Source organism: Stegodyphus dumicola, chromosome 7 (genome assembly GCF_044657685.1).
Source record: "Stegodyphus dumicola isolate Sdum_Otavi_A_Nest chromosome 7, ASM4465768v1".
Taxonomy (NCBI): domain Eukaryota; kingdom Metazoa; phylum Arthropoda; class Arachnida; order Araneae; family Eresidae; genus Stegodyphus; species Stegodyphus dumicola.
In genome coordinates this window covers 144052607-144077451 of record NC_140774.1, presented here as the reverse complement: position 1 = coordinate 144077451, position 24845 = coordinate 144052607, and the positions used below count along the sequence as shown (strand labels likewise).

At 30.7% G+C, this 24845-nt stretch overlaps 1 protein-coding gene across 1 annotated transcript; it reads right to left on the bottom strand.

Moving 5' to 3' along the window:
* LOC118181136 (uncharacterized) lies at positions 1-24811 on the bottom strand. The gene is made up of 7 exons (XM_035350209.2): positions 24648-24811; positions 22001-22059; positions 16016-16119; positions 6935-7084; positions 6663-6814; positions 4585-4661; positions 1-840 (listed from the first exon to the last, which is right to left on the bottom strand). Exons 1-7 carry the CDS (start codon positions 24673-24675, stop codon positions 19-21), a joined length of 1392 nt encoding a protein of 463 aa, XP_035206100.1. The 5' UTR covers positions 24676-24811; the 3' UTR covers positions 1-18.
* Positions 24812-24845: the final 34 nt, after the last annotated feature.

The window sequence follows — 24845 nt, the reverse complement described above, 5'->3', positions numbered from 1 at the left end:
TCATTATAAAATAACATTTTATTTAGCTTTAGATTTTTTATTTACAATAACTGGTTTCTCTGCAACTTTTCGTTTCTCACTACTTTCATCAATAACCTTCCTTTTAGCAGCACGGGTTCTGATAAAACTTTGCTTTTCGCTAACAAAATTATCTTCTACAGAAGCTTTTTCTTGAACTTTCTTTTTAGTAGCAGTTCTATGTGAAGCACGAGTTGGAAGGTCTGCAGGTTTAATATCATCGCCTACTTCCTCTTCCTTACTGTTTTGATTTTGCAATTTTTTACTTCTCAAATTTATTCTTTTAGATTTTACAACTTTGGTATTTTTGGAACTTTGTGTATTATCCTCATCTTCAGATAAGACTTCATTTTCTAAATCTTCAATAATTTCAAGTGCTTCTTTAATAGCATTTGATTTAGCCTTAGATTTTCTTCTAGCTACAGCCTTTTTCTCTACAGCTTTCTTTTGTTTGGCACCTTTTTTTAACACTTCAGCATCTGATTCAGGGTCATCAGACTTTTCTGTTCCTATATCACCATCTACTCCATTCTGACCTGGATGTTCTGTGCTATTAATCAAGTTTTCATTTTCTGTTGTTTTTCTCTGATTTAAAGGCGATTTATGCTTATTCAGTTCTTTAGTAGAATCTGCAATATCCATAGGTTCAAATTGAGGAGAATCTTTAAGTAATAAGCTCTTTTTCTTTACTTTATTCTTTTCAGCATTTTCTTTTAATTCAGAACTACGAGATTCTGGAGAAAGATCGAGGAAAGTACCATCTTTTGACCATACACATTCTATTTTCAATTGAAATTCAGCCATCTCATAGCCTAAAAGTTTCTTTAAAAAAGAAAAAAGATCATGTGAAAAACGGGTAACAACAGAATTCATATAACAAAATAAAATCTGTTTTAAAATTTACTGAGGACGGTGCATGCAATTTTCTACAATCAAAAGACAATTACAAATCACTAAACAAAACACATTATATTCATCCACAGATTACTGTATGTAAATTCTGAAGAGAATAAATAATGCCTGAGGAAAATCATAATTAAGAAAAATGAAAATAAGTAACAATTATCTCCCCAGCCAAACAATTTTAAAATATTTAATCATATAATAACTAATTTTAAAAACAATCCTGTCTGTGTAAAATCTAATTTTGCAGCGTAAGAGAGTATCAATAAATGGCAGGGGGAACTGAACAATCCAAATAGTTTCTAATTAAATGCTGAAATTTCAAAAGCATGATGAAATTTAAAATATATATATATCACTCTTAAGTTATATGCTTATTTTCTAATGGTCCTAGTCAAAAGTAAGATGTGATAACATAACCTGGGGATACCTTGAGAAAAATCAAGATGAAATTAACCTTCTTGATTAATTGGAAGAATATGATTCTAGCAAAAGATATGATGAAAAAATGCAACTTGATTTTATTCATCATCTTGATTAGAAGGATACTACTACTGAGCTATGCAACATGGAAATTTTGACTTCATATTTCTCCCAATATTTCAACTGAACACAGCTTTTGTAAGAGCATTCACTTTCAATGGTGGTTTCAATCCTATTCATGCACATTATTATTCAAGAGAAAAATCAGCTTTCTTTTTGTTTGCCTGTGATTCACCTCTGAACATCTCCAATTTCAAATGTCAGGTCGACTCTTTTTTTTTTTTTTTTTTTTTTGGTATCAAAGAAAGGATTAGTAAAAACAATATAGGGCAAGTTTAATGAGATGAAGTTGCACATACTTACATTTCTTGCTGTCAACATTATCTGTTCAGCAATTTTTCACTTTAAAAAACAAAAGCTATTAATTTTATTAGAAAATTGACTAAGAAAGCTTCAGCAGCATATATCAAAATTTCTGCAATATTAAAATTAGATTTTAAAATGCTATAATGACAAATATAACATATGTAATTAAAAGGAAAGAAAGAATCAACTAGAAAAACTGCATCATACAAGAGTTGTCCATAAAATAAGGTTCCCAAGTAGCTGCAGTAGTAAGAAACGCCATCACATGAGGCCCAGCAACCCTGGTGTATAGCTTGGTTCCCCCTCTAGTGAGCTGTCTGCAACACACAGTCTTGGCTTGGCAGCAATTAAAAATGGAGCCCTCACTCACTTCTCCTGCCAGGTGTGAATTACACTCAGTGATTTGTTTTTGGTGTGCAAAAAATATGGTGCCGGTGAACATTCGTTCCCAACTCTGTGAATCCTAATGAGAAAAGTGTATGAGCACACAACACATGTGCAAATGGTGCAGAGAATTCAAAGACTGACGAACAGTGTTCCAGATGGCCATCGGCTTCGGCCGAAATGCATGCGAAACTGGAAGAAGCAATGCTGACAGATTGAAGGATGACGGCTCAGGAGCTCAGTGAGATGATACCTGGTGTCAGAAAGACCTGCATTGACATAATTTTGACAAACCATTTATAGTATACCAAGGTTTGTACAAGGTAGGTCCTGAGAATGCTTACAAGACAACATATTGAAGCAGACCGCAAATTTCTTCAGGCCTACGAAACTGATGGCGAGGAATTGTCACTGGAAATGAGACCTGGGTCCGCTACACAACATCAGAAACGAAACAACAATCTTGTCGGTGGAAACATACACAGTCGCCGAAACTGTAGAAGTTCAAACAAAACACTGTCTGCCAGCAAAGGGATGAGGAGCATCTTTTGGGACAGAAAGGGATTATTGTTGTGCAAATTCATGCCTGCTGGTACAACAATCAATGCGGACCACTACTGTGAGGCAATAAAGAACCTTTGCCATGCAATTCAAAACAAGAGAGGCATGCTCATGAAGGGAGTGCATTTACATCAGAACAATGCTCATCCGCACACTGCCCGTGTAACAGCCAATCTATAAACAAACTTGGATGGAATATTGTCACACACTCCCTACAATCCAGACATAGCCGCAAGCGACTACCAGTTCTTCCCTGAACTGAAGAAACACATGAGTGTAGATGCATTTTTGATCCAGAGAGGAGCTGAAAGAAAAGGTTCTAAATTCTACAATTCAGGGATACAGAAGATAGTACACTGCATGCAAAAATGCATTGATCTCAACAGCGATTATGTCAAAAAACAGGGTAAAGCTTTCCAAAAATGTATTATTCAATGCCAATTAAACATGTTTTTCATAGCGAAAAATCACTGGGAACATTATTTTACGGAAAATTCTCGTATAAAGGAGCTAAGAATAAAGAAGGATAAAATAACTATTTGTCTAAGTGGATAAAAGTGTAAGACTTAAAAAAGAGATACACTGGATTGAGTGAAGGATTACATATTTAAAGATCTGTCTACAACTGCAATGAAACTTTACTTGCTCCACTCATGGAGTCTTATGGTAAAAGATCTACGGCACTATTTTGCTGCAGTACTGATGGCATAAAACTACTCTCTTTCGATTTGATACATCAAAGTTGTGTAGTCTCTTAAATACACTAAAATATTTTCTTTGAAAATGATAACAGAAAAAAATAACCAACCAAAAAGGGATAATCTCAAAACAACACCCTTAATTCCCTCAAAAGTTCATTGAGAAAATGGAAAGACAGCTAAGGAAAATAATTAGATTCATGGATAATTGTCTCAATTATCTTCCTGACTTCCCAGTACTCAGGAAAACAAAGGTAACATTGCCTCCCCGAAACAGCAAGAAAAAAATAACCTTCATCAATTGAATCTGGGGATTATGTGCAATGCAAAAATGCACTACAGGAAAAACTTTGATTCAAATAATTTTTGCTGTTCAACAGATGAAACATACCATCAGTTGGTTTACATTTGATATTGTGCTCTGTTCATTACAGAAAGATGTAATTGAAACTTATATCAAATATTACACTGAGAAAGCTGTTTTTGGTTCTTTAGAGCAAGGAACTGATTAATCATCTTTCAAGAACAAGCAACACATAAAGAAAAGTAAAATATCATTTCAAGGGGACAAAAGAATTTGCGGACATCAGTAAAAATACCGAGAAATCAGTAGAAAAACCGAGGTATATTCAAAAAAAGGCTATAAATTCTTGGATTACTAAAATGAAAGAAAAAGAACAAGGAAATTTTAACAAAAGATTCCCAAATTTTGTGAAAGCTGTAAAAAACTTCGGTAACTTTCAACATTCAGCATTAGTACCTAATGTGAAACATTTTCATTTCAACAAACTTGAAATAGCTATTTTCGGGTTTTTTTTAAAGCTTTAGTTTTACACCTATTTCAAAATTTATAAATAAGATTTTAATAAAAATTCTGAGTTATTTTAGCTTTCAAACAGTACATCTGTTTGTAATACCAGTCATTTATGTTTTTCTTATTCTACTAACTACTTTCAATTTATAACTATTTTTAGGTTTAATTATGGCTCTAATTACACTAACTTTAACTGTAATTACTTTTACTATATCTTAAAAACAGTAAAAAAGACTACTAAAAGTTATTGTAATTAGAATAAAAAAATTGTCTCATTTATACATCATTTTTAGTTGGCCCTTCGTTCCAACACTTGAGCTTATCATATTTTAAAAACTTTGAAATTATAATACTAACCAAAATCTTTGCAGTCTCGGGTGTTAAAGTATCACCAACCTTGCATACTTCATAATCTTTGACGAGATGAACAATTCCTACAAAGAAATAAATTTTATAGAATACATTACAAATATAATATATATACAAAACTACTATATTGATACAAATTAATTAATCCTTGTTCAAAAATACTACAGTTATATCTCAATAAAATTTTAAAGGAAAAAATTACAATTTCAGTTCACAATTCTTTTTATTTAAAAAAAAAATATGACCAAAAAAAATTAAATTAATACACAATTACATATTTCTAATATTACAAATAATATAAGATTACAAATTTGAAAATAACTGCAATTAAATTAATTAAGGTAACACTGCACACACCAAAAGAACAATGAAAGCACAAACATTTTTAAAGAACTTAATAAAATATTAAATTGCCTGGGAAGCATACTTGTTATACTTCCACAAATTTTTGTTTATCCTTTCATAGACAACTCATTTTGATATAAAATATTGACAAATTATTTATTTTAATTTAATGAAAGCTATCAGATATAGTTCAGGAAAGACTAAGCATTTGAGAGAAATGAAAGCTCCCTTTGGGGAAAGGGAGCTAAACAAAATTACGTTTCAAACCCGAATTCTATAATCCCATTTGACAAATAACTAGATTTTGCATAAGTTACGATTTCAAAATTTCTATCTAGTGATAATTTTTTTAATTGATTTGCTAGTTGAATATGCACATACAAGAAGTCTAAAAAAGACATTACAGTTTCAGAATTATATTTATTCAGAATGTCACTAATGTCTTGCAAATAAAAAGCAAGTGGCTTTTGTGTTTATAGAATTTTGGGCATGGTTTTAAAATTCCTGCTTTATTTAATATCAACATTAACCAAAAGGACTTGTGAATTCTTCCTAAGAGTAAAAATTCTATTCTAGTTGGAATTCTTAAGATATTTTACTGTAAAACTGAAAGAAATACAGAAATGCGATTGCAGTGCCTCATGATCCCCCTTTTAGATATTTTGTCAACAAGCTTATGCAAACTTTTTGGATAATGGCATAAAAAATTAATTAAATTACCATTTGTACATAATAATCCTTATTCCAAATGATAAATGCCTACAATAATCTGTAACATTACAATGCTTTGCTACAATAAAAATTTCACAAGAATCATTAAGGGGCAAAAAAAAAGGTCCTTACATATGTTACTGATTTTATCTGAATTATACTTGTGAACATAAACAAATGTCAAAAAATAACAAATTAAACCAGTTTTGAAGCAAAATGTTTGTAGTTGTAAATTTTACAAATGATTAGCTTGAACATTATTTTGAAGAATGTTCAGCTTTTAAAATTAATTAAAGTCATTATTGGGACATGACTTAAACAAGAACAGAGTAGAATTGAAGAAAACAGACTGGCACGCACAAATTTAAAAAAAGAAAAAACAAAAACGAAAAACTCAGTTAAATTAAACAGCAAACTTTAAAAAGTGGGAGCAAAATTCATTGCAAACTCTGTAAATCTTGTAAAGAACAAAACTAGCAATTTTTGTTTTTTAACTGAGCAACAAGAGGGGGGGGGAAATATTATTATTTATTAAAAGTACGTATTCACTTTTTCCGGTGACGTATAAAAGTTCCTTGCATGGTTTACGGATTTACTTGATTATGGCAAAGCACTGGAGGGCTATCCACCTTCGGGAAGAGATGCCTTCGTTGAAGACTTTCCAAGGAAAACTGACTCATAGATGCTAGATGGGGAAAACCATGAAAACACCTATGCAGCCGGCCCATTCATGGGATTCAAACCTAGAACCTAAATATCAGTGTTCAGCGACTTGACCACTTGGGCACACATGTATACGGTTTATAACTACAACTTTAACCAAATTTGCATATGCTTACAGTAATTGTTATCCTCATCTAAGAATTAATTTTTTTTTTTGGAATAATATAAAATTAACTTATTTAGAGATAAGAAAGTTAATTGCTTACTTACTAAGTGTAAAAGATAAAAAAATAGTAAAAGAATTTTTCAGACAGAAAAATTCAACTGTACACTGATAAAAATCTTACCCTTTTTTAATGTAGTGGGAAGTCCCAACTGTCTTAGGTATGGCTCAAGACTGTGAGGAAATTGAGATAAAGCTCCCTCATGCAACACAACAGTTTCAGTTGCATTATTACCCGACCTTGCAAAATCCCCTTCGGAATATGAGCGAAACCAACTACAAGTAAAAATATTATACAATAAAATTATAAATAAGATGGCTATCATTATAAAATATGTACTATGGCTATTATAAAAAAATGAAAACTTAACACTGTGTTATACATTTTAAACATACCTGAGTACTTCTTCAGATGACCGATTAGAGAATAAAAGGCCACGTTCACCTTTAAGTCGTTGACCAATTTTATGAAGATTAGGTTTGTATTCTTCCTCCAGTGTTCTACCTAAAGCCAATGCCATAACTTTATTCTTACCAATGAAAAATCTAAAACATTCAAGAAAAATGATTATTTCATTTGATAAAACAGAAACAGAATACAAGTTTATACAATCTTCTTGGATAATGTGATAAAAGATTAAGCAACTATTTATGTATACAATCCTTATTCCAAATGATGAATGACTACAATACTCTGTAACATTTATTACAATGCTTTGCTACAATAAAAATTCTACGAGAATTATAAAGGGGGGGGGAAGAGAAAAAGTCCTTATATATGTTATTCATTTTGTCTGAATTATACTTGTCAATATAAACAAATGTCAAAAAATAACAAATTAAACTAGTTTTGAGGGACAATGTTTGTAGCTGTAAATTTTACGAATGATTAACATTATTTTGAAGAAAATTCAGCTTTTGTGATTAACTGAAGTCATTACTGGGACACTATTACAATGCTTTGCACAAAGAAAATAAACAGTTTCACAAAAACTGAGAAGGAAAAAAAAAAACAGGCTGAAAGTGTTCAGATGTTAACAGTTGCCCAAAAGCGCTCTTTTAAAGTTTAATTTTAATGTGGTTTATCAGTAAAAATCTTCAAAAGGTAAAAGAGTAAGAGAGGCTCATGTAAAAAAGTAAGATGTTTTAAGATTGATTGATGATTATATTTTAAAACAAACCTAATCTTCATAAAATTGGTCAACGACTTGAAAGTGAACGCGGCCTTTTATTCTCTAATTGGTCATCTGAAGAAGTACTCAAGTATGTTTAAAATGTATGATAACAAAGCGTTTTAAGTTTTCATTTTTTTTTTTCATAATAGCTATAGTACATATTTTATAATAATAGCCATATTATTTATAATTTTATTGTATATTATTTTTACTTGTAGTTGGTTTTGCTCATATTCCAAAGGGGATTTTGCAAGGCCAACTAATAATGTAACTGCAACTGTTACATTATATGAAGGAGCTTTATCTCAATTTCCTTACAATCTTGAGCCATACCTAAGACAGTTGGGATTTCCCACTATGTTAAAAAAGGGTAAGATTTTTATCTGTGTACAGTTTGATTTTTCTGTCTGAAAATTATTTTACCATTTTTTTATCCTTTCTACTTAGTAAATAAACAAATAATTTTCTTATCTGTAAATAAGTTAACTTTATATTATTCCAAAAACAATTTAATTCGTAGGTGAGAATAAAAATTACTGTAAGCATATGCAAATTTGGTTAAAATTTTAATCACAAATCCTACATCTGTTTGCCAGTGGCCTAGTGGTAAAGTAAGATTCTTTGTAAGATGTTTAGATGAACATCTTACAAATCAGTAGATGAAAATACCTTGAGACTAACATGGGAATGTTAGGTATCTTCTGTATATTTAAAAATTATAATATACATATATAACGTAATTCTGTAAAAATACTGAATGATTTTAATTAGGTACATCATGAATTAAATGTACATTTATTTAAATCAATCAGATTGTAAGGATTATGTTAATTTATCTAACAGTTAAATTTTGAGTTACTTTTCTATCTCTTCTTAATTTCAAGCTTACAACTTCTGGCCAGAATGTATTTTTAGAATCATGTTTGAATGCAAACGAGGAGAAGTATTTAACTGTGAAGTTCTACTGACTCCTTAGAGAGCCAGTGATTCTGACTAGCATGCGTTCACCTTTTTAGACTACATTCTCTCTTAGGCTATTACTACCGCACAGCCGTACTTTAGGCCCTTGACAGCTTCGCCATTAATTAGCGTTAAGAGGCCACCACTGTTAGAATCCTGATAGCTTCGCTATATCTTTTTAGTTATGATTAGTTAAGTTTTAGTTCTTAGTTTCTTAAGTTTATTGTAACTCAAAGGAGTCATCTGTTAAAATTTATTGGAATAATAAAGGGTAATTTCACCCTTCTTATGTTTTGTTCTCTGTCTCACAAACTCAAGTGACTATTTGCTTATCAGTTCTTCAACATTAACTGTAACTTAAAAAGTACAAAGGTTAGAATCTTACAAGATTAATAATAAAAAAATAACATTCTTAAGAACTGCATATATTACTTTGTTTGTTAACAAAAAATGGATAGATCCAATGTGAAATGCAAATATCTTACATTCTAATGAATGGCAACACACTCAAATGAAAAGAGAAACAACATATTAAAGTACAACACAAAATCGTGTTTCGATATTAATTGCCTTTTGGGTTAATTTTTTTGGTACTTTTCCGTTTTGCCGGTGCAAACGATAAAGTCGCCAATAATGGTACAACCGATGCCAAACGGAATATTCTCGCTGGTAACCTTTTACGCCTCGTTTTCAAAACAAGTCGCAGCTTTTTCTTATCAGATTGATTGTTTCTTTCAATACTGGCATATAATTACATAGAATTTTTATCAGATAGTACAGTTTTATGTCTTAGGCCATTTTCGGTAATTAAGTCAATTAGGATGCAATCACAGCGCTTACCCGAAAATATAGAAAAGGTAAAGTCAAGGGTTAAATTCATCAATTCTAATGAGAAAGCATTAGTGAAGTGAAGCACTGCAGTTTTACATAATTTCTGAGTAAGCTATTTGTACGAATTGAAATATTTCTTGCATTTAACCTTGTGTTCCAAATTAAGATTTAACTTGAAATTCATGTAGATAATTACTGAGAGCATTAGATTTTTGTAGAGTAGTTTACGTGAGATAAGATCGCTTGGGGTCACGTGATATGAACCGGCGAATCAGGATGTTGAACCATGAAAGCATAGTGAATTCTTAAATTAATGTCGTTTTACAAATTTATTGTCTTTATTTATTGGCTTTTTATAAAATTTTAAGAGATATTAAAATGTTTATGCCTTCAAAATAAAAAAATTCTTACAACTAACATTTTTTAAATATTTTTTGTGTATACTGTATGTTGTCGCCAATAAAGTCTGCTTGGCGAGATTTGCGACGGCAAAACGGAAAAGTACAATTTTTTTTATGTATGTTAATTGATTTTATATGAAATATACTTGTGAACATAAACGAATGTCAAAAATAATAAATTAAACCAATTTTGAAGCAAAATGTTCATACTTGTACATTTAATAAATGATCAACATTTTTCATATAACAGTTCAGGTCAGTTCAGGTCTTGAAGTTAATTGAAGAATAGTCACTGAATGATTGCAGACATGAACAGAACAAACTGAAGGAAGACACACACACATACTTACACAATGCAAGAAAAAACATAGATGAGAACAGCCCTTGTAACTCTCATTATGTTGCAGATAGCATGCCAAAATTGCTATGAACGTTTCCACAAAGAAAAAGAATAGCCATTTGTTCACTTCTTGACAAATCTCAAACTGTGAAATCCCCCCAAAAATCTGAAAGCTTTCAGATTTTATAGTATACCCAGACGAGTGCCTTTTTAACATTTTGAGTGTTACCTTTATTTATTAAATATTCTGTTCATGCTTAAATCATAAAATTAAATTCAACAGCTATATTACAAAATAATTAAAAGAGCATAGCTTTAGAGTTTTCGATACACAGTCTTGCGCACTGGAGATAAAAATGTTAAAAACAGACTAGTCATATAAAAAACTCAATAAATTTAATAAAAAAATAATTTCTTACTTAAAGCTATGTGTTTTTGCACACAAGTTTTAGTTTGAAAAAATTTTTGTTTTATGGTAGTATCAGTAGAATTTTTGCCCGTTACATGTACTAGGAAAAAAAAGAATAATATGTTAAAGAAAAGTAAGAAAGAAGTTTTCCTACTGCATGCAATTAAACCGAATAGAGTTTCCAGTGAGGTAAAACAAGTAAGTAAAAAGAAATCAAAAATTCCATAAAAAAATTAACTCTTCTCAAAAAAAGATCTGGAAGCTTTCAGATTTTATATTATGCCCAAGGGATATTTTTTTTTTGACGCTTTGTGTGCTATTTTTATTTATTAAATATCATGCTTTTCTCACTTTAACCATAAAATTCAATTCAACAGCAACATCACAAAATATTTAAAAGTGCATATCTTTAGAATTTCTGATATACAGTCTCGTGCACTGGAGATTCTGAAGATACCTGAATCTTTCATGCATCTATACTGTACCATCTGCTCTATCAGGAATTACAAAATCAGTGAGTTTCAGTAATAAGTGAGATTCGAAATTTATAGACAGTTTTGACAATTCATGTCCAGAGCATGCAATTTCAATTCTTCCTGCTGGAGCACTATACAGTGAGTTAGCTTTTTAGTTGAAGATGTATTTGTTTAGGAGCCAGGTTTAAGTCTTTGATATTTGATTTGTAATTAAATGAACTAATATTGTATGCCCAGGTTATAAACAGCAGGAGTTTAAAGTTTTGTTAATGTTGGATGTAATTTTAAGCTGAAACACCAATAAATATTTTAGTTTCTTTTATATGTTGTTATTAGTTTGTGTTGTAAAAGTGAAGAGAAAACAAAATTTTATCTGGTAATCTAGTATGGTTACTCTTAAGTAGAGTGTAACATTATATAATTACAGCATGTGCACTGCTCAAAATAAGCTCAGAAAAACAATATGCGCCCACTATTACAGCATTTAAATAATTGATAAAAGTTGTTTCTAATGCATATATTATGCAAATCTTACATTATAGTTTAATATCAACTTTATTATTTTTAAACCTTTTAGTCAAAATATGCATACTTTTATGACAGAAATAAGAATGCCTTGAAATAGCATTTCATTAAAACATTTAATGTGTCTATTTCAATACTGAAATGTAGTATGCAATCTACGGCTTTTTAGTTGGTCACTTATTTCTTAAATGACACTACTAAAATGTTCTTTTTAAATATGAAAGTACATATATATAATTAAGACTACATAAATCAAAATGTCCATTAATTCATTTAATAACCTACTAAATTTTTAATTCCATTAAATTTAAATCGCTTCCAATTTTACAAAACAAATGCACGATTCCCTTTCAAGGGCTTTTATATAAGTCAATCAGCCCAGGGTTCATACACATTTCCTTACATGAAAATTAAGGACTTTTAAGGACCATCAAAGAAAAAATTAAGGACCTAGGACCTATCAGCAAACAAAAAAATGAATAGAATAAAGCAATTATCCATACAACCAACTTCATGCTTGTAATTTCACTTTAAGAAACTAACAGAAGTGGGTATTATGCACTATTATTAAATTAAATTTAATACTTACCATAAAACAATTTTGAAAATTAAACTCCCTACAAGTTATGAAGTAGATAGCATTAAATTAGGAACATAATTTCTTGAAAAACATGTATAAGAGTATTTTACACTAATAACAGTCACTATTTTGGAGATTTACATGATTATTATTTAACTTAATTGATATTTATTTAAACACAGTCAACTACTATTATAATCACAATGTAAGAATATTTTGCAGATTAAAATAACTGATTTGTAAACATACAATTTATTTCCTTGGTTTTTTGAAAGATACTAGAATAATAAACTGTACAATAAAAGATACAAAACATTTGTGCTTTTTTTAAATCTTAAATCTTTTCAGCTATTTTAACATCTAATTTATTTATGTCTATTTCCTTTTCTTTAACTATTCTTCTAAGTTCATTTGCTTTGATAAACAAATCAATGTTCCTGCTGGTCTCAGCTTCATCTGCTAAAGCATCTACTTCTTCATTAATATCTTTAATGTCCCTTTGAAGAAATTTTTTCTTCTGCTTCATATAATCAATTTCTTCCTCAATAATATTTCTTATTCTTATTAATATTTCTCTTTGAATTTTCAGATTTAGTTAAAGATTTTTGTTCTTTTAAATACCGAACTCCACTTCTTGCAGAAGCTGCTGCTGATCTCATTTCTTTATTAATTTCGATATTAAGAACACCTCCAGAAAATTTTATGTAATCAAATACTGTGCGTTGAAAAATGTATGATGAGTCACTTAAATTTTCAATTTCAATTGCTTTATTTACAGAGAAGCCCCTTTCCACAGAGGCCTGTTCATGTGACAAGATAAGAATACTTGTCACAGTGAATACTTGAATAGTGAAAATATACATTTTTTACTATATATATATAATTTATTTCCTAAACAATATTGATTAATTTATTATATTATCTCCTAAGTTTAATTAAAGTAGAATTATTTTAAAAGAGTGAATCCATACTGGTAAGTTATATTTTGAAAGATGTATATATATATATATATATAGTACAAAGTCCGAGATCCGGACATCCAATATCTGGAATGATCCAAAATCCGGACCTCAAAGCCACCACCAACCAATTTTTTAGGGCTTTTTTGAAGTGAAGGGGTATGCTTTACGCACGCGCATTCGATTTTTTCCTCATCATAAAAAAACATGCCGGAAATCTCGATTCTTAATCTCAGTTTGGCGCTAAATACAATATCTCATTATTGAAGAAATAATTATTTTAGCATAAATTTGTGTGATTAGTAATTTGACTCCATAGCTGCGTATCTGCTTGGCATAATCTCAAACCGAAACATTTGTTAATTTTACACCAACTAATATTTTATATCCTTGATGCCGAAATCACGAATCATTATTTATTGTATTTTGCTTTCATCACCGCATGTTTATCAACGGATGACAACTTGAGTGATGAATCATGCAGCGACGCCAAATAACATAGTATTATCTGATTACAGATTTAAGTTTAATGTGCTAAAATGTTGACAAGGGGAGATTTAGCAGAAATTTCTTTCCTTATGCTAAAAATAGATTTTGTTAATGATACTCATAGGATAAACGATTATATTTAGTGCTATTTGAATTAAGAATAACTGATTTGTTATTCACATAAAGCTAGAACCAGTGCCAGAGCTCGCATGGCCACACCAGGCGGCAGAATTTAGCAAAGTTAAACAGAAGTTTTTCATTGCGATGACAATGCCCAATCATCAATCAATTAACGGAGGGCGAAATCTGTAGTATGGTTCTAAATCCAGAAAATACAGCTACCAATAGTGAAGAAAGTAACAGGGAGGTTACTGAACAAGAAAAAATTTTGATTGACAAGTTATTCGGAATTCTTGACACAGCAATTACAGCACTTGAACAATGGAACTTAATAACTGAACAAGAAATTATATGTCTATTTAGTGCGATATGTCTATTTAATCTAAAGTATTAGCAGAGAAAACAAATCAAACAACTCACATTGAAAGAAATGTTTAATAAAATAAACATATAAATATTAAGCTCTTTTCTTTTGTAAATTTTGATACCCTTTAAATCATAAATGCTTCATTATTTCATATTTTCGATTTTATAATTTCTACGTGCCATCTTAGTAGATAAAATGATCTAATATCTGGAAAAATCTCAAATCTGGGATCGATGAAGTCCCGACGAGTCCAGACCTCGGACTTTGTACTCTATAAATATATATATATATATAATATGGAATGTATATTTTCAGTTAAACTTTTACCCAATAACTTTAGTAATTCATGAAAGTTAATTTTGCGTCTAGTTAATTCAGGAAAATTAGTTTCAATTAGTTGTTTTCAGCTTTAAAAATATTAAAAAATTTTTAATTAGTTATTTTCAACTAATAATTGTATCGCCATTAGCAAAAATTATGCATTACTATCAACAACATAGGTTTAAACCAAATATTTAATTGTCTATTGAAGCTTCAAAACGTATTTCTGAACTTCACTTTTTGTCGGCTAGCGTTACCGAATTTGCCCTTGGTGACCTAAAACCGAAATGGAGCCAACAGATTTCCTGCGAAATCGATAACAGACCCTCTGCAGAAATAAACTCATAATCCGATATCCCATACATATTACTATATGTGGGAAAGAGAATAAACTCTGTAGAAGGTGATAAAAAATTAATTTATGGCTTAATTGAAACAAACACAGAAATTAAGCTAAGCAAAACCGTGTAAAAACAAATTGAAATGATAAAACAAAACTTAAATTTCATGTGAATTTTCAGCACTGACTCTCCCATTCTAGAAATTTCAATTTGTTTCAGACAAAGACCATATTTAAGGATTGCCATCCATCAATATCCAGTCTTTGTAGTCAGCTGGATGAAGCCACAGTTTATTGAAAATGCACTTTCCAGGCATCTCGTTCCTATTGGCATCGGAAGGGTTGTGGGCTTCCATGTTGGAATTGCTCTAATTTAGGCAAATATTTTCAGAATCCCCCCCCTTTTTTTTTTCTCAAGCACATTCATTATCACTTTCACCTCTTAAAGAATTTCCGGCTTCACGCTTTCGTCACAATCTACCTAAATTTATGGATAACACCTGTTTCAAAAGATTGGGTGAATAGCCAATCAGACACCGATACTTTCGTTCGGGTAGCTAATTGTTTTTTTTTTTTTAATCGTTTGCAACGCAAATCCGCCAACAGATTGTTTAAGAGCCGTGTAATTTTAATTCCATATTCATGAGAAATCGTAATTCACACTTAGAATGGCAATCATTAGAAATGATAAGAAATGTCAAATGAGCAAAATTAAGGACCATTTATTCATTTTGGCCAAAATTAAGGACTTTTAAGGACCAAAAATCATTTTTGAAAAAATTAAGGACTTTTAAGGACCAAAAATCATTTTTGAAAAAATTAAGGACTTTTAAGGACCGTACGAACCCTGCAGCCATATACACTATGAATATCACATAGCATGGCCAAAAAATAATCATCACCTTTATTAACAAATCTCCTCAAACGCTAGTAGAAAATAACAATGATGTATTTGCAGCGTGCTTTTCCGCATGTTATGCATAATCTTTAGCTTCTGAATTCTTCGCCATGATTTAATTGTTTGAGTAATAGCACCGTTTGCATGATTGGCAAAGTTTTTTTTATGGTTTACAGTTCAAGAAGTGTAAACATACGATCAAAAAAATAGTAAATGGCATATCGCATACTACATCAAAATTTTTATTTCTATTCTGTCTAGAAATATAATAGAAATGTCGCATTACCTGCTGTCTTTCCACTGATCTCGAACATTTGTCATCTTTGAATTCCTCATGTCAGTTACAGTGAATACAAATATATGAGCATAACTGTCAGCACACGAGCGAACCTAAAATATAAGATAAATATTTTATAAGAACAATATTGTAAATTTAACCAAGTCACATTTATGACTGAAAAGTAATTAAAAAAAATATATTTATGTGAAACAAACACTTTATCAGTATGTTCAAACCATACATCTTTACCAGAAACACATTATTATCAAATACTATGAAGTCAATATTTGATTAGATATGGCAGTATAGAGAAACTCTGAGGATTCTAAATACTTTCTATAGGACAAATGTCAACAAAAAGTTGATTTTTGTAATATTTTACATATGACATTGCACACAATTTTGAAATCTAAATCAGATGAATATAATTATGCAGTTAAGACCTAATTTTTAGCCTCCTATGTACGCAGTTAGATCCAAATATTTTTTGTCTGTTATGCTTATAAAAGAAATAGAGAAAATTTTGATAAGTTTATTTTGTAATATGATCTTGCATCACCATACACTTTTCACATCATTTAATAAAAAGCTCTATGCTCTTGAAAAAGTTATCTAATAATTTATCATATGCTCTTTTCATGCCATCATCATCAATAAATCTCTTTCCACAAAATTCAGGTTTAAATTTAGTGAACAGATAACTTTGAAGCTAAAACCAAGGGGAGGATTATCAAGCTCCTTAAATCCTCACTGCTATTTCTGAATTGTATTGATATGCAACTGTTTTTGAATAGTTAAATGAAGTTAGGGTACCCATCTTGCAGAGACTCTATTAATATGCAGATGTTCCTGCTGAATGCACAAAAGAGAAAATTTATTATTGATAGGGTTGTCATACTTCTCCAAAATGCTTAAAATGAGTTTCTTTTATGATACGTCAAGTTTGTCATCATATACTGGTTCATGAATTGCAGAAAATTCATCTCATTTTTGTAACTCTTCGATATGCCTTATTGTTAGGAAAATAGGATGAGTTTTTAGTTTTAAACAGATCCACTCTTGCTGTTATCTCCTTGGTTTCTAATCTCCTATCACTCAATATTTTTCTTGAAAATAATATTTTCCAATTTCAAAGCCTCCAATGATTGACATTCATAACAGCAATCTTCTAAGGACTTTTGACCCATGCAAAATCATTTTACCTATTCTTTCATTGCAGTGTAGAAAGAAGATGAATCGGTATGCACATGATCCAAATGTTGCTATACTTCTTTGGGATTAAGCCACCTTCTTTAGTCAAAAATTTAATCACAGAACAATTTTAACATTTCAGAGCAAATTGCAACATCATTTCATTCAATCAAGAGTGAAAAACAATACATATGATTTCTCCAACAAAATTTTCAAATTTATTTATTTAGTAGTGTCACTGCATGCCTGCAACAGAAATTTATTGCCAAGCAATATTTTTTATATGAATGCCAAAAACTTTAAATCTTCCTGTACCTATGTAAAAGCATCTTACAATGAAAAATATATTCTCCTTTTTCCCGAGGAGGCTCCAACATTAAGTTTGACTGATAAATTTCCCTTTTCCATAAATTTCAATTTAGAAAAACAGTTAACTCAGCATTTTCACACTTAAACAGTTGGGAATGATTGCTATATTAACTGCAGATATCTTTAAGACCACCATAATACATTAATGTTATTTAGTATTCTCGCAGCAGGTGGCCTTCCTTACACTTATTTACCTTTAGTTACAAGTATGAATCACGTGATTTGGCCTTGCTTACATCAGGGTGACGATGTAATCTAGTAACATCCCCATTCATTCAGTAAAAAAAAAAAAAAAAGGTGAAAGTAACACTTGTAAATTCTCTAATTTTGAATAGTGCCATCAAGATGACAATAGCTGAATTCTACCATATAATTGCAACACAGGATTCTGCAATATGTTTAGGTTATTACCAATGTCAGCATCACCATCACTCTGCTGAACTATGGTGGCAATCTGTTAAAACTGTGGACAAATTTCGGGTCATGTTGAGAGACATTAGGGTTAGAGTTGACATTAGGACAACATTTATGTGAATACAAAATAGGGATGTCTATCAGTGTTGTAATCATTGAATAAAGATTATAGTATCAGTCAATAAAGATTACAATAGTAAAATGGTAACCAATAACTAATGTGAAATACAGTACGAAGTCTTTAATCCAGACTCGTCAGGACTTTGGCGATTCTGTATTATAGATCATCAATTTAAATCTGGTAAGATGGCATGCAGAAATTATAAAATTTTAAATATGAAACTGTAATTTATGAAATAAAGAGAAATTATGATCTAAAGGGTATCAAAATTTACAAAAAAAAAAAAAAGCTTAATATTTATTTGTTTACTTTATTAAACATTTCTTTCAATGTAAGTTGTTTAAGTTGCTTCGTTTTATGTGCTAATACTTTCTCTTTAATTCTATAAACAGACATAATTTCTTGTTCGGTTACAAAATTCCGCTGTTCAAGTCCTGTAATTGCTGTGTCGAGAATACCGACTAACTTGTCAATCAAATTTTTTCGTTTTCCCTAACCTCTCTGTGACTTTCTTCATGCCTTTATCCATTTTTTGCAGCAATTCCACTTTTTGTTTGATGGACATCGAAACATGCTTTTGCTTTGTAGATCCTTTGGCAGCTCCAGAATTGAAAATTCTTTTTGACATAATCGAAAGTTCAAGCTTAATAAAATTGCTCTAACAGTCTGCAAAAAAGGTACTTACATATTATCGCAACCAGGTTGGCACGATTTGTAAGTTTGAGTAAAAAAGTATGAATATAAAGAAAATGTACATTTATTAATTACAGATAATTTTTAATATAGTTTTTTATATTATTTTGTTTTAAAATATAAAATAGCAATTAAACCCTTCCGGTTTCGAAATTGAATAAGTTGCAGAGTTATTTTTTTGGCGGAAATCTTTTGGCTATTGCTTTTAGCACTGATTGAAAACCGTCTTCGCCATTGTAATTATTCCAATCTATAACAGTTTTGTCAGCAATTCTCATCTCTTTTGCACAAAATTTAATTGAGGTTAACTCTTTACACCAACGATAAATGAAGCGCACCGCTGTCACAAATTAAATTCGGCTACCTTCAAACCAATTTCTGGTTCTCACACCCAAATATTGATTGCACTCTTTGACATTACATTTCCAGAAGATTTGCTTTCCAAAATACAGTTTCATTTTATGAGAATTTTTACAAGTACGTTCGTTCGGTATAATTCCACATCCCTGCAACAATTCAACAGCATCTTTTTCACTCGCAGACAGATCCCAAATACCCATAGTTAAAGTATTTCAGGGCATTCAATCTAACCAGTAAGAAAAATAATTTCTTTACGAAAAACTACGTATAACACGTAGGGTTGCCGTAAGTAGAGTCGCCAAATTTGGCGATTTATGCAAATTTTGGCCTGGTTGCATTAATACGTAAGTTCCGCAAAAAATAATAAGCCGGATCCAATTAGACGATTAAGGGACAACGCACTCTGCAACATTAACTGAAATAGACAATTAGATAATTTTAGCCTAGCAATTTAATATAATAATCTGGTAATGTAATAAAAGTATGTATGTATGTATGATTTCTTCATATATATTTATGCTTTGCTGCTTTTCATGTGGTTTATTACAGTAATGTTATCAATTCCTTTGGTTCTGATCATTGTTTGTGGATGCTCGGCTACCTGTTGTGAGAATAGCTATTATTCCAACAGGGAAATGAAAATCAAGAGTACCTTATCAGTTCACTAATTCATAACAGATACCAGGATATCAAGTTAATACAAGGACAAGGGAGCGAATTAGCACGCTTTTACAGAAGTTTGATATCTATGCAATAACAAACAAAACATAAAAAGATCTATATCTGATTCAATGAAAATTAATACACACAACTAATGTGGCTCAAAAATTCCACAGATATACTCAAAATTCAAAGAAGGAGAAGGGTTTTCACAGACTGCTCATAAAGATCTAGGTCATACATGTAAGAGTAAACTACATCTGTACAAATGCAATTCATAGTGAGTTTTCACATCAAGAATGAATCATAACTGAGGAATCAGTGTGTGATAGACATTTCTGAACAAGTTAACTGTTTGGCAATATTCTATAATTCTCAGAAAAAAGTGGATAGCTTTGGTTGCACTACTCAGCAAATTCTGGCAGTAATTAAGGAATTAACAAATGCAGAATGCATCAAAGCTAACAGAACAAGCCTATGCATGTAATTAAAGGATGGCAAAATTTAAAGGCATGACTGCAATAGACAGATAGTCATTTAATGGCAAATTATCACTACAGTCAAAAGTCGTTAATCCGGACTCGTCGGGACTTCGGCAATTCCGGATTATAGATCATCAGTTTAAATCTCGTAAGATGGCATGCAGAAATTCTAAAATTAAAAATATGAAACCGTAATTTATGAAATAAAGAACAATTATGATCTAAAGGGTATCAAAATCTGCAAAAAGAAAAAGCTTAATATTTATTTGTTTACTTTATTAAACATTTCTTTCAATGTAAGTTGTTTAAGTTTTGCTTCGTTTCATGTGATAATACTTTCTCTTTAATTCTATTAAACAGACATAATTTCTTGTTCAGTTACAAAGTTCCGCTGTTGAAGTCCTATAATTGCTGTGTCGAGAACACCGACTAATTTGTCAATCGAAATTTTTTCGTTTTCAATAACCTCTGTTACTTTCTTCGCTATCGGAAGCGAATTATAATGACGAGGAACTTGTTTTAAATCATATCAAAGACGGAGCATATCGAGATGAAATACTACATTTGGTAAGGAATTATAAACCAAATAAAATAAAAACATCTGCGCTGAAGATAAGGATAGTACTGACAGATCAACTTCCAATTCATTACGCGCCCACCGCGGCGTTCCCCCCGCCGAGCAGCGTGAAATTGATAAAAAGATTTCGGATTTCAAAACATACTTTCGCTTTAGATCCTTTACATATTAACAAATATATATCGGAAATTCTATTTGATATAATCGAAAGTTTAAGCTTACTTTTATAAAATTGTTCTTATAGTCTGCAAAAAATAATAAGCCGGATCCAATTCGAAAATTAAGGAACAACGCAATCATCAACATTAACTGAAATAGATAATTAGATAATTTTAGCTTATACGTCCATTATACATAAAACGCACACGCGAAAACGTATTCTGCACTTGCTCACACTCATATGCGCAGTCGTAAAAGGTCTTACGCGCACGCGTAAACGCCTATGCGCATGTGTCAACGCGGCGCATGCGCAGAAAGTTTTTAGTTTTGAGGTCCAGATTATAGATCATTCCGAATTATGGGTGTCCGAATTAACGACTTTTGACTGTATATCTTGACACTCCCCCCCCCCAAAAAAAAGTCTCAGCAGTGGTTAACATTAGGTACACAAATATGCTAAATAAAAATTTATTGATTACTTCCCCCTCTTTTTTTGAGCATTCAAAATTCACATGCAAAAGTTGATAAACCACTGTAAACAGCTCAGCTTTAAGCTCTAGATTTTGAAAATAATTATAGTTTCCCATAGTGGAGCTGCCTACAGATTCTTCCTTTCTTCATATAAAATAATTGCTTTAACATTATCTTAACTCCTGACCTCACAGGTCACTTGGATATCTCTGAAAGTTTAAGATTCCTTTTGTTTTGATACACATTTCACTATTCCCCCCCCCTTGATTTATTATCTATGTTTTGATTAATTTAACATAAAAATAATGTTTCACAATATGACACTGCCTCTTAATGACTTTATAAATCAAATCACAATATTAAATACTGATCTGAATATAAAAGGCTGTAAACATTATACAATACTAAAAATTATAAATGTTGAATTAAAAATTATTAAGTTACTACTGGAATTAAAATACTATTTAAGTTTAAAAAATTCAAAACAAACTTACTTCTTGATACAAGTGTTTTTTCCCTTCTAAACCTCGCTTTTTGGTTTTTGCCAATTCCACTAAAAGAAATTTTCATTAGTGTGAAAATTAAGTAAGAGTTTTCTGGAGTTAAAGAAAAAAGGGGTGATTTATACTATTATTTCCATGGTTTAAATATCCATTTGTTAAAATAACATCAAACATTTAATTCTAAACTATTTAAAATATTAAGAACACAAATAATCAAAAACACACATGTAAGTAGTAGAAAAATATTAATAGAATTCCAATTTGCACACTCAAAAATCATAGGAAGGAGAAGTGTTTTTACTGATCGCTCATAAAGATCAGGATTCATGTAGGAGCCAACCACATCTGCATAATTGCAATTTATATTATGTTTCCACAGACTGCTCACATCAGAATGGATCATTACCATGCATGATAAACATAAATTAGAAATGTATACGAAAACATTTTTAAGATCTGGGTGCTTTATTTCATGACAATAAAAATGTTTTGGAAATTAAACGCAAGTACACTATAAATTGTATTTACAAGGTCAGGCAAATCAACCTCGCGTATTTCAAACGGCAGTTACAAATCAATACAGACACAGAAAAAATACTTTTATTTGTGAACAAATCAATGCTATTTTACATTAAAAATGTAAAAATCATGTTTGGTAAATAGCGTCTTGACACACTGTCAAACGCTTTTCTGAAAGCTGGCCATAGTTCTTAGTGTCATATCTGGTGGAATGGCAGCCACTGTCTGGGTGATTTCCTCTTTAAGTGGGGATATTCAGATAATCGACACTTGGCAAGGTTCCTGAATATACAGTTGATACTTCGCGTTGGGTGTCGTGACTTTGCAGATAAATCTTTGTGCTGATGATCACATGACTTTGTCAGTAGACGTTTGGAAATCGCTGTTTAATTATTTTCTAAATAAATTAATTACACTAGTAATTAGAATAAGATAATTTTATTTTCATACAAGAAAATTAGAAAATATGCTCCTTTTCCGTACTTATGGCTCACATAATCCCATGTGTATTTACATATAATTAATTTCTAAATAAATTAATTACACTTCTAATCAGAATAAAATGATTTTATTTTTATAGAATAAAAGATACTCTTTTTCTAATTTATTTCTCGTATTTTCAGATAATTTCTAATTAGAATGAAATTTTTTTAATTATCTACTTAATATTTAAATACATGGGAACCTGGCCATAACAAACAGGAATTAATTTCTAAATAAATTAATTGTACTTCTAATACGAATATATACATATTTTTTTAATTTATTGAAGTCAGTGCCTTTTTTCTAATTATGTCCATGTATAAATACAATTGGGATTATTTAGAATATCAAAAGCACTCACGAACTATTTGCTTAACCCTTTCCAGCACGCTACCTTTTAAAGTTGGAATTTCGACACAAAAAAAGGTAGGCAGTTTAATCAGGCCTAGAGGAGTACACAGGTAAAATTTTGTGAAGACAGCACTTATTATTTTAATTTGGCACACTGATTCCACACCTCCAAATACCCACTACCCCTCAACAGGATGGCCACAATGATATTTCCTTTTGCCGAACTTCAATTCAGCAACTTCTATCATTTTATCTTTGCCTCCCATCTTCTCAGACACAGACGCAAATAAACGAGCTCCAGCGAAAGATTTTTCAACGTCAACAGGATTGCCATAGAACACGTAATTGTGCCAAAAACCAGCGCAGAACACATATCGCCACATTTGGTGAAATTAGGGCGTATATCAGAGTTGTATCCATGTCTTAAAAAATAGTAAATAATAATAATAATTATGATAAAGAAATTTTAAATTGATGGAAATTTCATATTCAAAACAAAATTTTATATAAAATCTCGGCTGATCTTTACAATATGGTAACTGGTAGTTTGGCGACATTTTGGAGGCGATAAAGGTTACTACCTGGGACTTTGGTAATAATCTGAACGATTTCAAAACAAGCAATGGCAACACCCCGTATGGAAAAAAAAAAAAAAATTTACATGAAATTTACTAGAACATGAACATGAAACTAGAAAAGAACATGAAATTTATTAAATAAAGATCACACACAAAACGTTAAAAAAAAAAAAAGGGCCCCCTTTGGACGTAATTTAAAATCTGCAGATTTTTTTATTATTTATTTATTTATTTATTTTGCATACTGGCTCAGAAGGTCTACTTATGACACTGCCAGTAATAATCTGTATTTTTAGGAAAATATGAGTCGGGAAGTTTTACAACAGACAAACAAACAAACAAAAACAGCGATTTAAAATTTGGCGCAACACACTGCAGGACAGTAATTTAGAATAATAAAACTATCGTCGCATATCAAAATCGCATTAAAACTGCATCTATAAATTTCATTTGCACTGTAAATAGAGAAAAAGCACAACAATATCAATACGAACACCCAGTTCCGCACCGAGATTCTTAAAAAGAACGAGAGCCAAATTTCCTACATATTAATTACTAGTTTTTTAAAAAACCGGCAACCGTTCAGAAATAATCATAATATTTAAACATTTCAATCAAAAATAAAAAATACAAATACTTAAGTTATATATAACACGTGTTTCGTTTCACATAAATGATATTTACAAAAAAATACATTACTAACTTACCTTGTTTATTTCTCTTTGATCTAGGCATTTTAAGATTACTATTGTTGTACTTTCCTTGCCTTTATAAATTTAAAACTAATTTATACACACTAAATTTTCCTAAATTTAAGCGCATGCAGAATAAATACTCCGACATACAGAGTATACACACACTTCTCCGTTTGGTGTTTATTTGAGTAGTTGAAATGCTGCTGCCAA